This window comes from Solanum tuberosum, unplaced genomic scaffold, assembly GCF_000226075.1.
Source record: "Solanum tuberosum cultivar DM 1-3 516 R44 unplaced genomic scaffold, SolTub_3.0 scf00686, whole genome shotgun sequence".
In the NCBI taxonomy this organism is placed as follows: Eukaryota; Viridiplantae; Streptophyta; class Magnoliopsida; order Solanales; family Solanaceae; genus Solanum; species Solanum tuberosum.
Genome location: NW_006239596.1, coordinates 91,673 through 108,959, shown reverse-complemented (window position 1 = coordinate 108,959; position 17,287 = coordinate 91,673). Strand labels below are relative to the sequence as shown.

At 35.8% G+C, this 17,287-nt stretch overlaps 3 protein-coding genes across 4 annotated transcripts; 1 reads left to right on the top strand and 2 right to left on the bottom strand.

Annotated features, from left to right (window-relative positions):
* Positions 1-378: 378 nt before the first annotated feature.
* On the top strand, positions 379-8,279 carry LOC102590194 (ribonuclease 2-like). Of its 2 annotated transcripts, XM_006366747.2 has the most exons (10): positions 379-792; positions 1,035-1,063; positions 1,158-1,231; positions 2,928-3,029; positions 3,146-3,149; positions 4,929-5,020; positions 5,764-5,925; positions 7,046-7,142; positions 7,760-7,840; positions 8,026-8,279. In XM_006366747.2, exons 1-9 carry the CDS (start codon positions 566-568, stop codon positions 7,834-7,836), a joined length of 864 nt encoding a protein of 287 aa, XP_006366809.1. In that variant the 5' UTR covers positions 379-565; the 3' UTR covers positions 7,837-7,840; positions 8,026-8,279. The 2 variants fall into 2 exon arrangements, with proteins under 2 accessions (XP_006366809.1, XP_006366810.1); XM_006366748.2 differs by lacking the exon at positions 7,760-7,840.
* A 105-nt stretch (positions 8,280-8,384) lies between these two features.
* Positions 8,385-11,962, bottom strand: LOC102589876 (pentatricopeptide repeat-containing protein At3g02330). The gene has a single exon (XM_006366746.2). It carries the CDS (start codon positions 11,625-11,627, stop codon positions 8,943-8,945), a length of 2,685 nt encoding a protein of 894 aa, XP_006366808.1. The 5' UTR covers positions 11,628-11,962; the 3' UTR covers positions 8,385-8,942.
* Positions 11,963-12,259: 297 nt separating this feature from the next.
* On the bottom strand, positions 12,260-16,191 carry LOC102589540 (60S ribosomal protein L5-like). Its single transcript, XM_006366745.2, has 9 exons — positions 16,086-16,191; positions 15,075-15,144; positions 14,893-14,984; positions 14,494-14,620; positions 14,325-14,404; positions 14,117-14,233; positions 13,335-13,469; positions 13,017-13,186; positions 12,260-12,657 (listed from the first exon to the last, which is right to left on the bottom strand). The coding sequence occupies exons 1-9, from the start codon at positions 16,086-16,088 to the stop codon at positions 12,546-12,548; spliced, it is 906 nt and encodes a 301-aa protein (XP_006366807.1). The 5' UTR covers positions 16,089-16,191; the 3' UTR covers positions 12,260-12,545.
* Positions 16,192-17,287: the final 1,096 nt, after the last annotated feature.

Genomic DNA, 17,287 nt, shown 5'->3' with positions numbered 1-17,287 from the left:
TTATAGTGGCTATTAGCGAAAGTTCCTCTTTACAATAATCACTTCTTAGTTCCTTCGTTTACTTTTACTCCAATAGTTGTCCGTTATTTTTAAAATAAATTTTTGCTTTCACTTGTTACTTTCAACGTTTCAGGACTATTATTATTTTTCTTACATGTTTTATCATTAACATTAATTACTCATTTTCAAATCATTTCTCAAAAATTAATCTAAACATGAATTTATTATAGGAGTGTGATAAATAGTAATGTCAATCATTATTTTTAATGGGTGGTGCCAAATACGATCGGAATAAGTAAAAAAGAACGGAAGGTTTATTTTACTATAAACCTGGATTAGTATACTATAATTATCAGTTTAATTAATTAAACAATAACTTAGAAAGATGCATAGTACGAAAGAATCTAGAATTTAACCGCGAAATTATCTTCCTCCGTGAACGATCCCAACTCCGCCGTCTTCCGCCGCTGATCTTCGAAGCGGGCAATCTCGGAGACTGTATCTTCTCCGTACTAGAAAAAAGAGAGAACTTGGAAGTTTTTACAGATAATAAGTGTCCAGAGCAATGGCTTCCCTTACAATCAAAGCGATTTTCTGTATGCAATTGCTACCTTTGCTCATCGGAGCCTTTTCCGTTATCCGAATCAACAGTAGTTGGGATGTGGAAGAAGGATTGCTACGAAGGCAAACCGGACACCAGAGAGAGTTTGATTACTTCAAGCTATCTCTCTTATGGCCTGGCTCAGCTTGCCGGAATACCACCAAATGCTGCTCTTCCAATGCCTGTTGCCGGTACTTCTCTTTTTTCTTTCATATCTCAAATGATTTTTCGTAAAACTTAGTCATTCAGCTGATTGATAGATTGTAAAATTAGACTAATTGTCGATTGATTTCTTCATTTTGCCTATTTATTCTCAGATTGTAAAATTATATCATGTCGAAGGAATTTTATTAAATTAAGCTAGTTGTCTGTTTTGTAAGGATTTCATGACATTTGAAAGCAGAGGCTTACCTTTTTTGTGTGTTTTTTTCAGCTCGAACTCACCATCAATATTCACTATTCGTAAGTTATTCCGATTGGGAAGGATGTTTTTATATTTTGTTTTCATGTTGTGCAATGTGAGAGGTAGAATTGAATAAGGTTTCTCGTGCTTCAGATGGACTTTGGGCTGATTACAATGACGGAACTTGGCCTGCATGTTGTTCTGGCCCCCAATTTGATAAGGAGCAGGTATATTGCTAACCCTTTTCCCCGGACCAACTTTTTATTCCGCGAGGACTGTTTGAAGAGAAAGTTAACTGGTGGAACTGTTGTTGCTTAGATAAAGACCTGTTTGAAGGGAGAATTGATTGGTAGAACTGTTAATGTTTAGTTAAAGACCTGAAGCACGCTCTTTCATGGAAGATGGGCGCGTGCTTTCGTTCCCAAAATATTCATGTATTTTGACGGTAAATCAGTTTATTGGCTGTGAAGGCTACAAATAATTCATACCCATAATGCACCCTGCAAGTTGTGGGATTTAATAGGGTATTATGTGACTGAAGATCTGTTTATATTGTTTGTCAAAACATGTTGACTCCAAATCCAGAAACGCTTGTCACTGAGAATAAGCTTTGAACAAATGAAGGATTTCAAGGCAAATGTGAAATGTTTGGATTTGCAAATGTTATTATCCATTCGTAAGGAGGTTCCCAAAGCTTATAACTCTGGAAATTAGGATTTGGCAAAGTAACATGATGCACTACTAGCATCTTACTTGCACTTTTATGACAGATCATTCATTCCTATTTTTGGTTTTAGTTGAAGAGTCTTAAATTGCATATAAGTTTGCCTTTCATGGTGTACAATCTGTTTTGTTTGAACATTCATTTCATTCTACTGGCTATTAGTTTAAAGTGCTACTTCTTCTTTTTTCAGTCACCTTTGATCAATCCTGAATTTTGCCTTAATATAGAAGGATGTCTTTTCTGAATTTAATTATCAAAAATTTTAAGTGTATGGCATGCATTATTTGTAACAGTTGATTTGCAATGTATTTTGTATTAACTTGTGATTATTCAGAGATATAAAATATAATTTCAATAGAAGGATATTCTTCATCCAAACAAGTGTCTAACTTTTTGAATTGTATGAATGGGATAACCCTTAAAGTTAATGTGCTCTTGTTCGTGATTTTGGACTTCCCTTTGTTGTTAGATATAAGACAGTGTGGTAAAGGCTTTTCATATTAAAAAAAAAACAGTGTTGTAAACGCGTGTTTAAGCCCTGAAGCTGAGTGTATGGTTGGCCTAGGTGCTGCACCCCGCTTAACTGGTGTTCAATGCAGCACCAAAGTGCTAAGATATGTTCCTCAAAAGCAATGGGTTCTATTACAAACCAGACATCGTTAAACAATAACTATATATGCCAGTAAAACTCTATAACTGTTGGTTGCCGTTATTGTTATTTTTATTGCATTACATAATTACATTTATATTATTTCGGTACCTTTTTCATCTGCACTTTCTTCACTAAAATGGACAGTTTAATAGAGCTTTGTGCTTGACACTAGCGGGCTATGGAGCTTTTATATGCCTTTCTCCTTTCACGATACTGATTTAAGGTCCTTGCCTTGGATTTTTGCTGGGAAATGGTATCACAGTTCTGGCTTAAGTATGCAGATACAGTTAGAATGTTAAGCCTATCAATATCTTTGCTGGCAAGTTGCTTAGTAATATATTTAATATGAGCATCTGGAAGTTCTTTACAGAAGGATCTGTGATAATTTTGAATATTGAGAATTCAGCAGATGAGACTGAATAAAGAAGCTTATATTTCTTCAACTCTAAGGGACATCCATTTCCTACTGCATATTTATATAAATATTCACCAGCACCGAGTTTGAAACATTTTGTCTTTTGAGCTTACATATCCATTCATTCTGTAGATTTCAACACTGCGTAGGCCTATGAAGAAGTACTGGCCTTCTTTTAGTTGCGAGGCCACCTCAACTTGTCACCATGAAAAAGGATCATTTTGGGCTCATGAGGTGGTTTTTCATTGTTACTTGTACTAATGATTGATAAAGAATTCGATACAATTCAAGGAACTAACATGTCCTTCTTGCATTTCTTTTATGCTGACTCTGGAGATATTCATTTTCAGTGGGGTAATCTCTCTTTACCTTATTTTATATTCAGTTTATATATATCTTGCAAGATGACTTGATGGCTTTGATCAAGATCTTTGATTGAAATGAGAAGCAAGATTCTTTACTTACCAGAAGGGTGTATAAAATAGGAAGTACCTTATTGCTGACATCTTCTAACATTATTGGTTCCTTCTTCTCCTGGATATAATTACATTCACATTTTATAGTCCTTGTGCATTCTCATTTTACATTATTTTTTTTATTTTTTACAAGTAAAAAATAAAAGCAATATCATATGAAAGTTTGCGGATAACTAAGCTGAAGTTAAGGCCAGTCTGGAATGTTATTTTCTACTAAATGTGGGATAACTTTATTTGCCCTTTACCCTATCTCTTGTCTGGCAGGAAATAGAACCCTTAAAATACTTCAGATGGATAAAACTGTCATTTTACTTTTGAAGCAAGCACCTAACCGTTAATATGGAGGATATAGATAGGATAAAATAGGGGTCCTACATGTTGAAATGTGAACATTGTCTTGAACTATGTTGCTTGGACTCTTCAAAAATATCGACGGGTGTGTGTCGGATCCTCCAAAAATAGTGTATTTTTGAAGGATCCAACACGGGTGTGGCAACATTTTTGGAGAGTCCGAGCAACTTAGGTCTTGAAAGAGAGGAGTTTTTGATTTGTGTGAAACATAAATTTTGTTAGTTCATGTACTTAGGATATTAATGTTAGGACATATGTATGGTTGAATACATGTATTTGAGAAAAATGGGAATGAATTGAATAAATGATGGTACATGTACTGAACTAGGTACATTTGACCAAAAAAATAATAGGTACATGCTAGGATAGTCCTACAAAAATATTCAGATATTATAGCTATTTTTTTTTTATGACAAGGGAAACCCGCAGGGTGCGTGTCGGATCCTCCAAAAATAGTGTATTTTTGAAGGATCCAACACGGGTGTGGCAACATTTTTGGAGAGTCCGAGCAACTTAGGTCTTGAAAGAGAGGAGTTTTTGATTTGTGTGAAACATAAATTTTGTTAGTTCATGTACTTAGGATATTAATGTTAGGACATATGTATGGTTGAATACATGTATTTGAGAAAAATGGGAATGAATTGAATAAATGATGGTACATGTACTGAACTAGGTACATTTGACCAAAAAAATAATAGGTACATGCTAGGATAGTCCTACAAAAATATTCAGATATTATAGCTATTTTTTTTTTATGACAAGGGAAACCCGCAGCCGCTACCCTTTTGGGTGCGCACAGGGTAAAACCCCCGCTCCTATGCAATAGCTCGCAAACCACATAGGAGAGGTAATCCGCACTAGTCAAGCCCGGTGCGACGAGCTCCACCCAGAAGGCAAACCCTTGCTTTCGCTGGCAAGGGGTTTTGAACTTGAGACCTCCAACATGGAAGTCCCAAGCCCAAACCACTGGGCCACCCCGAAGGCTTTATAGCTATTTTTGATAAGCCAAAATGAAGTCAAGTTGGTAAAAGTCCACTTGTCTTCAAAGAGCATTATTTATTGAGAAAGCAAGTAGAATGAATTAAAGGAGAACCATTTCCTTCACTTGTCTTCAAGAGAAAATGAGTCACTGAGAGTGCTCCTCCTCCCCTATTTTCCAACGTTACCAACCTACCAACTGCAACCTAAAATTCAAAGTTTTGTGTTTGTTACACTTGTAAATATCTGATAGAGACGAAAGTCAGACTAGTAGATGTTTATTTTGTATGTAGTGTGATCTTTCATAATTTTCTGTCATTGTTCGCAGAAAAACACGGGACATGTTCTTATCCAGTTGTCCATGATGAGTATGAGTACTTCCTGATGACTTTGAATGTTTACTTCAAATATAACGTCACTGTAAGTTGATTGTTATTCTATTTATTTACTCCAATAAACTTTGCCTTGTGTATTTTCTATAAGATTTAAACTTTGAGTTGGTACTTATTTGCATCCCAAAACCCCACCTAGTGGGATTTCACTGGGTATGTTGTTGTTGGTACTTATTTGCATATATTCAGTACTGGGGCAAAGAAATTGTTTGATGTATCAGATACAACAGCAGCTTAATAGCTCATCTTGAATATCTTGGTTATTATTTTATGTCAAAACTTAAAATCACGTATGTTATCGATATCTTTCCTAAGAAAATTCCCCTTGGTCAATGTAAACTTTTAAATGGATGATCGTCGACAATATCAGATATACAAGATTGTGGTTGCATTTACAACAGCCTTCTGGGATTTATTTCATTGCAATAACTTACTACTCATTAGAGTATCCTTTGTCAAGATGCAACATATACCAAGAGGGTTAGCAGTTGGACTTATTATACTGAAAAAGTGAACACTTCCTCTCATTTGTGCTGAATTTTTTCTTAATTAACTGCATCATAACTTTCTGGATATGTCAAGCATTGAATCACTTAACATTCTTTTAGCATTCCATGTTAAGATGTTTTTTTTATTTTTGAAATGTCACTACAGCTTCATTTCATTTGGTTGAAAACTTATATGTTGTTCCTCTTACTCCTATAATTACATAGTGTGGTTGCCTGGTAGTTGAGTCCACTACTGATGTACTCAAAAATTGAAATTAACCAGGGAGTTCTGTTTGAAGCTGGGTATGTACCCTCAAATTCTGAGAAATATCCACTGGGAGGCATCATTTCAGCCATTCAAAATGCCTTTCATGCAACTCCAGAGTTGATATGCTCAGGCGATGCGGTGGAGGAACTAAGAATATGCTTCTATAAGGATTTACAGGTTGGTTCTCTCTAATCCTCTAAATGAATAATTGCAAGAGTTGCTTATTGCAAAATTATTTGTTTATATAAGGTCATGTGGATGGCCTCATTTAAGATGTTTGTCGTTGTTTAGGCTACGAGATCAATTATTATATCTTTCAATAGTGCACTCCTTGTTTGTTGTTAACTTCCTTTCTTTGTACAAATCTATCATGTAGATATCATGAGTGTGCAATTTAAAGATGGGTGATTCTGTACTTACTTTCCAAGTTCATTTATCTTAATTCTTACATTACATGTTAGCAAATAAAGCGGACATGTTAATTCTAAATCTCTGCTTAGTTAATCTTATGTCTAATATTCTTTTGCTTAATTTGATATCAAAACGTGTCTAGTTATATATTGTCAGATTATCATCCCCAAAACTTCCATTTTGTAGATGACCTCGTTTAAGGTGTCTGACATTGTGACATTGTGTAGTGTAGGACATAAATTAGTATGTCCTTCAATGTTGCACTGCGTGTCTGGTGTTAACTTCTTTCCTTGTCCAAATTTAACCAGTAGATATCACGAGTATAGAATCTAGAGGTGGATGATTCACTCCTTCATTCTGAATTCATGCATCTTACATGTTAGCAGATAAGACAAACTTCTTAGTTCTAAATATCTGCTTGGATAATCTTATATATAATTGTATATTGCTTAAGTTACTAAAAAAACATGTCTTATTGTAAATTGTCAGGTTTTCATCCCCAAATTTCCCTATTTATGGCCTCATTTAAGATTTCTGCCATTGTTAGTTCATGACAAGAATTAATGTATACTCCAATAGTGCAACCAGTATTTGCAGTTAACTTCTTTCCTTGTCCAGATCTAACTATTAAATGTGATGAGTCTACAATATAGAGGTGGACTATTCAATTCTTCCATTCCGATTTCTTTTATCTTAACGCTAGCAGATAAAAGGACTCCTTAATTCTTTTTTTTTACTCTCTGCTTGGTTAATTTTATGTCTGACTGTCTATTGCTTAATTTAATACCAAAACATGTCTGATTGTATAATGTCAGACTACCACCCCCAAAGCTCCAATTTCTATCATTAATGTGAATATGGTTCTCAATTCCTGTCTCTTTTACAGCCTCGTGATTGTGCAAGTGGATCTATCATTAAAAGTGGTAGAGTCTCTTCTGGGTCATGTCCTCAGTATGTCAGCTTGCCAGTAAATGGATCAGGGGGTAAGTTCACTTCCACACAATCTGGGTGGCCATCTTTATCTAATAAGATTAGTTCAACTGGATGAATTAAAGATCGATCAGTTTGCGATCCGATCAACTAATGACATTTTTGGATGTCAAATGTCATCATGTTCTGTTGATTCGCACAATGCTCTATTTTGTAAGATGATTAGCCCACCAGTATGTAGTTCTGTAGCCTTGTACACACAAACGAGCACGAAATGACTATTTTTGTGGTCACAGTAACTCCTTGATCAAAACCAAAGCATCTAAAAATTGTCTATGCCTGATTAGCCTAGCCTACAAATGGTCTAAGCATCATTGCTTTTCTAAATCTCCTTATTTTGTATAAATATTTCACTTCGTTATGAGTTTACATGTTGACCTATCAAACAAATACAAAGAAAACTATGAATTTGACCTACTACTTGTCATATCCAAGAAAATGTATTGGAATATATTAATTTTATCTGTTAACATAGTAAAGAGGAGAATATGTGTGTATTTTCTTGTTTCATCCCTTGTTTTCCTAATCTCCTCTTGAACACTCCCTTCCATTGGCTATTTTTCATGAGATTTTTCATCTTTTTAAGAAGCTTACTCTTGGTTCTCTGAAGGTAACAAACAAGTGGCTGGGTTCGGTCTCAAGCTTTGCTTTGCAGTTCACTTACTATTGATTTTTGCATTTATCTGAGAAGGTAGCTGGACTCCCAACTCAAAGTTAAACCCCACGAGTTATCTGTCGACCCTAGAAAGTGTATAATTATCAAGATCAGATTAGGAGTATGAAAGCACATATTTGCTCAAAAAAAGGGGCATAAATTTTTCCCTTTTGGGTTCAGCACTTGAAAGTTTCTTGAATTTTTATCTTTTGGTTTCACAGGGCTTGACAACACAACGGCAGATTTTTTATCTGAGCGATAGTCTAGTCTTACAGCAGTTCCCCATGGTCTAAGTCAATTTGATCAGGTAAATTTGACAAGGGTTATAAGATCAGATCCTTATTGCTTTGTGAAGATGTTTAGTGTTCAGCTTGGTATTTATAAGCTATACATTCTTCTTGTAAAGATTATGAGATGATGTTGGTGTAAGTTACTGGTCTTATCGAAATAGCATCTCAACGAGGATTTTATTTAATTTGTGGCTTTATTGTATGTTTCCTTTCTATGAAACTTAAGTGTTCTACCTGCAAAATGCAAACCAACTAAACGATTGTTGTAATGCTGTTCATTATTGGGAAAAGAGGGACCTTTTATCAATATGTTATCAGAAAGAATTGAATCTGGTCGAAAACCCCCCCAAAGGGTAGAAATTACATAAAATTAGATGGAACTCCAGAAAAGTATGGTAAACAACTCCATGTCAAGCATCAAAAGACATCTCTTCATTCAGCCAAATAGTTGCTTCATCCATGTTTAAGATTCCCAAGAATCAGGAGACTGAAATCTCTCAGATAAATCATGTAGTTGAAAGCCCAAGACTACGGTCCAACCATTGTCCTTTTGAAGCAATTCTTTTGCGCCAAGAAATCTGGAGGACAATTTTCTCAATCATTTCATTTCCTCTTTGCCAGCACAAGTGCATTTTGTCAAACAGTACTGTTGTCACTAAATATACTCAGTGTTCTCCACGGAGTGTGCATATCATTTGGTAGACTCGAGATATTCAAATGAAGTCCAGGGAGCAGCCAACACATACAAGTCAATATCCCCCAAGCTTTTCCTTGGGTCAACGTGAAGCAAAGGTTCTTTCCCTTGCATACCTCCATCACAACCAGAGATAGGTTCCAACTGAATTGGTCTAAAATGAAGAAACTCTGCATTCGGGAAATGGATGTTGATGTTCATCTTCTGTAGCCTCACAGCTGAGCAAAAATTCATTATCTAGTATATGTGACACTCGCTTCATTTCAGATATCAATGTGTCAAGGTTTTCATATATCTCGTTGCATCTTGGATGGGCTTTATCACCAACAAGAAACATGTGTAGCACAGACTTTATCTCAATCCAGCTACAACCTGGCTCCTTCTTGAGCCCGCCATACCTCATCGCTTTCCTCATTTCAGCAACTTCTTTCCACATTCCTGCATCAGCATAAATATTTGACAAAAGTATATGAGAAGACGAGTCCTCAGGGTCCAATTCCAAGAGACACTTTGCTGCTTTTTCTGCTACCTCCACATTCCTGTGCATCTTACACATACTAAGCAGAGTTCTCCAAATCACATCATCAGCCTCAAGAGGCATGTCTTGAATAAGCTTCAGTGCATCACTAATTTGCCCCGCTCTCCCTAATATGTCTACCATACATGAGTAATGTTCTAATTGAGGATCTAATCCATAGTTATTCGACATTGAATTGAAGTGTTGCAGTCCTATTTCAACAAGCCCTATATGTGCACAAGCTCTTAAGACTGCAAGAAAAGCTGCATGATTTGGTCTTACATCCTCGAGCTGCATCTTTTCAAAGATCTGCAAAGCCTCTTCTCCAAGACCATGTTGTGCATAGCCACAAACCAGAGCATTCCATGTGACAAAATCCTTTTTTGGTGCTTTTTCAAACATCAACCTAGAATCCTGCATGTTTCCACATTTTGAGTACATGTCAACAAGAGTGCTAGTTATAAACACATCTGATTGCAATTCTTGCTTTATAATTTGAGCATGAATTTGCTTTCCCAGCCCAACAGTAGCTAGATTGGCACAGGTATCAAGAACTGTTGCAAAGGTAAAGTTATCAGGTTTTATTCCCTCTTCCAGCATTCTAGAGAAGAATTTCTGAGCTTCCTCACTTTGTTCACGCAATGAGAAGCCCGATATGATTGCATTCCAAGAAACGATTGTTTGTTCCTTCATTCTCTCATGGAGTTTCTCTGCCTCTTCTACCTTTTCACATTTGCAGTACATATCTATTACAGCACTCCCAATGAAGCACTCCAAACCCATCCCTGATTTTATGATCCTATTGTGGATCACCATGCCAGTGTTAAAATCTTGACGAGCTGCACAGGCCTTTAAAACGCTACCATAAGTGAATTCATCTGGTTCCATCCTTGACTTAAGCATCCGAAAAAATAGTATCAAAGTTTCATCCTCGTGTCCATTCTGCTCATAAGCTGCAATTATTGCATTCCAAGACACTGCATCTCTTATTTCCATTTCGTCAAACAAACGTAGAGCTTCTTGTGGTGCTTCACATTTGCCATACATGTCCATAATGGCATTTGCAACACAAACATTGGACAAAAAGGGGGTCTTACAAGCTACACCATGTAGTTGCATTCCCTCTAAATGCCCTTTGAATACTGCACATGCGCTAAATGCACCAGATAGGCTTATTTCATCAAACCCAAGATAAGACTTCAGCAAAAGCCGGAATAGTATTACAGCTTCATATCCTTGATCACCTCGAGCAAACCCAACAATCAAGGCATTATAGGATTGCAAATTATGGTTTGGCAACAAGTTGAATACCTTCCTAGCATCAGACAAACTGTTACATTTGGCATACATGTCCAAAGTGGCAGTAGCTACAATGACATCAGAACCAAAATCAGTTTTCAGTGCATGACCGTGCAATTGAGAACCCAATTTTAAGTCTGATAACCCGGCACAAGACCTGAAGACACTAGCATAAGTAGATTGACTCACCCCTACTCCTCCTTTTTGCATATTCTTGAAGAGGTGTAATCCATTGGCAAACTTGTTATTTTGAACGCAACCTGCTATCAGAGCACTCCAAGAAACCCAGTTCTTTTCAGGCATCTCATTGAAGAAACATATTGACTCATTCAATCTCTTGCATTTCGAATACATATCCACCATTGCACTCCCTGTCACCACATCAGTAGCAAGACCTAATTTGACGACCAACCCATGCACCTGCACCCCTAACCAAGAATCTTCAATACCCGAACAAGCTTTCAAAATAACAGCAAAAGTTGTTCTGTCAAAAGCAATACCATCTCTTCCCATTTCCAGAAAAGTTTGAATAGATTTCCCATAATTACCATTTTGCATATACCCGGAAATCAAAGAATTCCATGAAATTGCATCTCTTTCAGGCATCAAATCAAACATTAATTGTGCCTTCTCCAATTCACTTACCATGGAATACCCAAAAATCATAGCATTCCAAGAAACCGTATCTCTTAGAGGCATTTTATCAAACACTTTATCAGCATAACCCAAGTTGGAGCATTTTATGTACATTTGAATCAAACAATTAGTGACAAAAACAGTGGGTTGAAACCCAGAAATTATCATCCGAGCATGGGCTTGCCTGCCTGGTTCCTGGATGCAGTGTTTTGCACATTCTTGGTATAAATGGGAAAAAGTTTTCCTGTAGTTGTTTGGGTGCATTTGGTTTGCTGCTGCAAGTGTTGTAAATCGTCCAGGGAAATGTTCCATCCATTTATATCCAAGTGTTGATGAAACAGCACGAAATTGAGTCGTTAAATGCTGGTGAAGGAGGAGACAAGCCATCAACTTTTAAAATCATGCTTTGGCGGGTGTTCCAGCTTCATACGACAAGGATTATAGGTTAAAATCATTGCCTAATCACCAAAAGTCTAATTTTACAACAAAAGTTGGTGTCGCCATTGATATTTTTCTCTATACTTGTTATTTGGACGGTAGATAAACTAAACGTTATATGCATTAGTAAAATTGTCATCAAACAAATCTGTAAGTCGCCACACGGTATTTAGTTAAATGATTTATTAGGGATCTGGGGTTGGGTTATATGGGTGAGTTTGTAAAGTGGATTGAGAATTTAAAATTGGAGATGGGGTTATTAACTAAATTCACCGCGTGTTTGTATAAATTTAAACTATTACTGATAGTAAAGAGATATCTGACGATTTTCCATAGTTAATATTTGGCATTTGGACATGGAATCCCATACAAGACTCATCGACAAGTTTGTGAACACAAAATGAGTTTTAATTAGTGATCGTAGTATCCACCAGAAGAAAGCTAAAATATAACATATTAAAGGACAAATAAGAGACGTATTCTCAAAGCAAAACAAAAGATAAATTGAGGTTAAATTAGGCAAAATATCAAAAAGAACTAGGAGAAAACAGCACACAACTAAACTAGACAATGAGACAACATTCAACACAAATAATTTGTGAAGAAATTGCCTGGATTAATCCAACAACTCATTGCCAAGGCAATAATAAGTAGGCAAGATTACCTTGCAAGCGACATAATTCATCCACATGCAACATTCCATGCCAGATTTATAAGGCTGAGTGAGTATAGAAATTTAGTACATTCTCAAATTGGTAAATTATCATTCTAAAGAGCATGCAAAACTGAGAACTCAACAAGGAAGCAAAAACAGAGTATAAAAAGAACACAAGCAACAATAATATTTCAAGACTCTTGCACTGCTGTTTACTCGTCATCCTCATCATCATCATCATTTCCAGCAGCTGAATTCAAAGCATTCAGTCTCTCAATCAACTTAGCTTTCCTTTCCTCGTATGTTAGCTTCTTCAGATTATACCTGCAAAAGTATCAAAAAATGAATATGCAGAAAAAGAAGCATAGACAGGAAAAGAGAATAAATTTTTCCTATAACCTTGAATAGTTATAGGGTTACAGTAAAACAGACAATATTAGCATACTAATTGCTGCAGACAGAAGACATGCTATACTATAGTTTGTCCCACATGACATTCTAGAGATGAAGAACCAAGATGAGCATCAACTGCATATTTCATATTCAATGACAAATGGGAATTGAAAATCCACCACCCAACCCATTAAGTAAAATGCTTGATAACTTCAATACATCCCAATGCAAAGAATTTTTTTTAAATAAAAATGCGAACGAGATAATCAATCTAAAGACAAGTTTTATACCTCTTGTGCTGTTTAGGAGGCTGCTTCTCAGATTTCTTTGGGCATGGATCAGCACGAATGGCAGCATGAACCTTCTTGTACATCTCCTCAAGGCCATCAGCTTCAAGACCCTTTTTGATGTACTCACTAAAGTGTGTCTGATATTTCTCTGGTTCATCTTCAATCAGAGTCTGCAAAAAGAAGGAAGAGGTTTAGCATAATAGACATTGGGGTGTACCTAGATGAAGAAATAACATAGATAATACTCAATTATGCATTTCTATGAATTTGATGATGATAGTAAACTATAAAAGGATTCCATATAACCATTCTATTTACCTTCATATATGTAGCAACGTGGCCACCATATATGTACTTGCGGTGAACTTCAGCATCAAGTTGCTTGGAATCCTTGCTGAATCCAGCGAACCTCTTCTCACTGTGAGGAATATCAAGTCCACCATCCAACGCACCCTGAATCCAACCAAGCAAAGAATTGCATTTGATTTTAAAACATATTGAAGGTCATATGGCACATATTATCCATTGTAAATATGAACAGTAACATGGCACGAAAGAAACCATCTCAGATCTCAAAAGATAAAAGAAAGGGTTTTGGACAGCAGAGCAGACTCCTGTTAACTTAGAAAAGTCCACATTCTAAAAATCAGAAAGCACACCAGACATTAATACCCCCTTGGACAATTGCAATCAGGGTCTCGTAAGGCCATATTTTTTAGGTGTAAGCAAGTGGCTACTATTCATTAAAATGTTCACAAAAGCCATCAAAGCATTTGTTTATATCTTTAATCCTCAGATAATATTATTCCCTACCTTCTATTGATATGGCAATCTTTCCTTCTTGGTTCATTCCAAAAAGATTTGACACCCTTCTGATATTTAGGAACTCTTTAACCTAAATTTCTCATTTTACCCTTAATGGCATGATCTCATAGGAGAGATAAGGCATTTCGCATACCAAAAGATTATTAAAGATACTTTCACATGCTATGTATCATCTGCTCAAGTGTCAAAATTATTTATTTCTTAGAACTCCATGCACAATCAAGCATTGACATAAAAAATGAGATGCAGCACCAATACCAAAAGCAGGTTTATACCTTGAGAGCACCAAAAACACGATTTCCTGTAGTAGTCCTCAAAAGGCCAACATCCAAGAGAGCACGGAAAGGCCTTCTGTTTTCAGCAGGTTCAACGGAGTAATCCTCCCCATTGACCTGTAAAGATTTGAATAATCAGCTGGCAAATAGAAGCTACAACTACCAGACAGGACAAAACACCCATAAAATTGAGCACATCTGCAATTACCTCAAGGTTTCCTTCATACTCCTCATCCATTTCAAGCTTTTTGAGAACTCTCCGTGCCAAAAGAAGTCCAGTGCAGTAGGCTAAATTTGAATGTAAATGACAGTTCAATAAGAACTACAGAACTTCAAGTGAGATAACCAAACAATTAGAATAGCTTGTGTGAAAGTACCAGCAGCATAATTAGTCAGTCCAACTTTGAGGCCATAACGAGGCAGCTCGTTAGCATAAGCAGAAGCAAGAATCATGTCACCAGCAATACTAGCAGACACAACTTGTGCAATTATGTCCTTGTTAGTCTAGAAAAAATGTTAAGGAAGCAAAGTGAAGGACCAGTGCAGCTATTGTGCCCATAATTTCAATATTACAGATCGACCAGACCCACAACATAGATTAATGGTGATCCTAATTGCCACTATCAATCATGTGACACAAGTTCACTATGACAATTTCATGAACCGTCTATGTAATATTAAAAGGAATGATACATGTCAAATCAATAAACAAAATCCCAAGAGGAAACCATACCATGTACATAATATTTTACAGTAAAACAAAAGTATTAGGATACAAATCGGACAACCAAACGATATTTTGGAGTGTTGTACTTATTTTTGTCCTGATTGATCAAACGATTCCTGGCTCTATAGTCTGTTTTCCCCTCTGCAAGATAGTAAAAATTTGAAAACAATCAGATAGTGAACTGCCTAGGTTGAGAACAAAAAAAAGGAATTATAAGAATACAAGCTATACCTCTCCTTCTCTTGAATTTGACCTGGAAACGCTTAAAATAAGCCCTTGTCTTCTGGACTTTGATGAAGGCCTGCAACATAATTTGTTCACAGTGTCAAGCAGAAGAACATGCATCACAAAGGTTAGTTGTGCTGGTACATTCACGTTAGGGACAGTTTTTCCTAAAAATCTTTTAGTTTGTGTACAATTTATTTGTTGGTAGAAAATGCAGAAATCTTCCCATATAATAGAAACACTATATGGTTTTGTAAGGCAAAAACTAAATGAAGCATGAGTCAAGATAGAACGGAAAAGTATGATAATTCTTTCCTAAATCTCAACAAGTTTTGGATCAAGGTACATTTGATATTTTTATTAACCTGTCTACTTTTTCTAGGTAATATAGTTGAATAATAGTAAAGCATCCCTATGCAACAACCAAAAAAAATTATTTCTATGTTGTCAAATTATTTTTTTTGAAATAGATAACTTATTATTTCTATGTTGTCAAATTAACCTAGCATATAAAAGAAAGTAGAGATTTTTGCACAATATCTAAAGACTATACCAAAATAGTTACACATATAGTCCAATCCTAACAGATTAGACAGGATTCCAAGAGATTTGTGTACAACTGTAGACATAATTCATACGAGCAAAATCTGGTAAATCTCTAAATATTCGTACCGAACATTGATAAACCGGAGTCCAAAGAGAAAGGAACAGATCTTTTTAGAACTGATGGAGCAGAAAAGAAAACTCAATGTATGTAGTTATAAACAGTAAACACCACAAACAGAGACTTATAATCCTCCAAAAAAATCAAACACTGTGACACGATCACTCTTAGAACCAGGAAAAAGCTTCAGCATAAACGTTGAAAAAGTTGTATAACCAAAATGTAGCACTCTCTGCTCTTTCTATTCCAACTATCGACTACTAAACAACAACAACAAAGCTTCGGAAAGTGTAAAACAAAACCAAAAAATGCAGCACGGAATATATAAAGAAGCTCAAATTAGTAAGTCTCACCATTGTTTCTCCTCGATTAGCCTCCGCCGGCGGCCGTGAGGGGGAAGTGGGGAGTGGAAGAAACTAATGTGAGAAAAGGGTCTGCTGCTGCGAAGCTTAGTTTTATACTTCACTAAAACCCTAGTCGATGGCCGATACTTTTCTTTTGACGTTTTTGCCCATTTGACATTTTGACTATGTTTCGTGGAAAATTTTAGGGTACTTTGGTCATAAAAATTACTCTTATTCACTTTTTTCGGATTAATTTCTCACTTTAATAAAAAAAAACTAATAAACTTTTGGATAATAGAGTTATAAAATAATAATAATTGTTTTCAAATAAAAAATAAAATAAAGAGGATTAAAATCGTGTTTAGAAATGAACAGAAATTAAAGTTGTTTTAGTTTTTTGTAAGTAATTTAAAAAGAGGCGCAAAGAATAGTTGCATTAGTAATTGTAATAGTTCATCAAAATTGACCATTCTTTAAAATTGCATATTGAACTTCCAAAAAAAGTGGGGAAAAAAATTAAGGTCAAAACGCCTATAAAATGTGTTGTAGGTTGTACCATGTGAATTATAGTATGTGTAGGATAATTTTTTTCCTTTTCTGTGAATAGCATATTTCATAGATGCTAAATAAAAAAAATTGGATCCCATCCATTTAATAGTTTTTTTTTTTTTTTTGTTATTATTATTTTTCTCTAATAAAGCTTGATGTCATATATACAATAATTTGCTACATGAAAATTGTGGCCTCTTGTCTTTTGGACACATTTTGTAGCATTTATCAAGTTATATGTAGTTAGTATGATAATATGGTATAAGAAACTTGGCTATAGACAAGTACGAGGATATTCTTGGTTGAGTTGCTAGTTAATTATGTTTATGTTACGTGTAAGTGTGATTGTGTTGGTGCACCACCATTTGGTTAGGGCTAACAAGGGAACGGGGACGGGGGACGCCTTGGCTGGGATTTGGCCGGGACCGGGATTGGCGGGACAAAAATACGTCCCATCCCTCCCACTATATATACGGGATGGGACGGGGTTTGGCGGGCCGGGACGGGACGTGGGATTTTTATTTTTTTATATGTTTATTTATTTGTATTGAAATTATATGTTATTCAATAACATTTTTAGTTTATTTGGTTTTCAATAACATTTTTAGCTAACAAAAAATCTTAAGTTTTCAAATTTCAAATTTCAAGTTTCAAATTTGAGC

Excerpts from the sequence above, each read along its gene's own strand:
- LOC102590194 (XM_006366747.2), top strand. The coding sequence starts at position 566 with ATGGCTTCCCTTACAATCAAAGCGATTTTCTGTATGCAATTGCTACCT. Across the intron at positions 793-1,034 it reads TCTTCCAATGCCTGTTGCCG|CTCGAACTCACCATCAATAT; the intron begins GTACTTCTCTTT and ends TGTTTTTTTCAG. Across the intron at positions 1,232-2,927 it reads CCCAATTTGATAAGGAGCAG|ATTTCAACACTGCGTAGGCC; the intron begins GTATATTGCTAA and ends TTCATTCTGTAG.
- LOC102589876 (XM_006366746.2), bottom strand. The coding sequence starts at position 11,627 with ATGGCTTGTCTCCTCCTTCACCAGCATTTAACGACTCAATTTCGTGCT.
- LOC102589540 (XM_006366745.2), bottom strand. Across the intron at positions 14,985-15,074 it reads CAAATTCAAGAGAAGGAGAG|AGGGGAAAACAGACTATAGA; the intron begins GTATAGCTTGTA and ends ACTATCTTGCAG. Across the intron at positions 13,470-14,116 it reads GTGTTTTTGGTGCTCTCAAG|GGTGCGTTGGATGGTGGACT; the intron begins GTATAAACCTGC and ends GGTTGGATTCAG.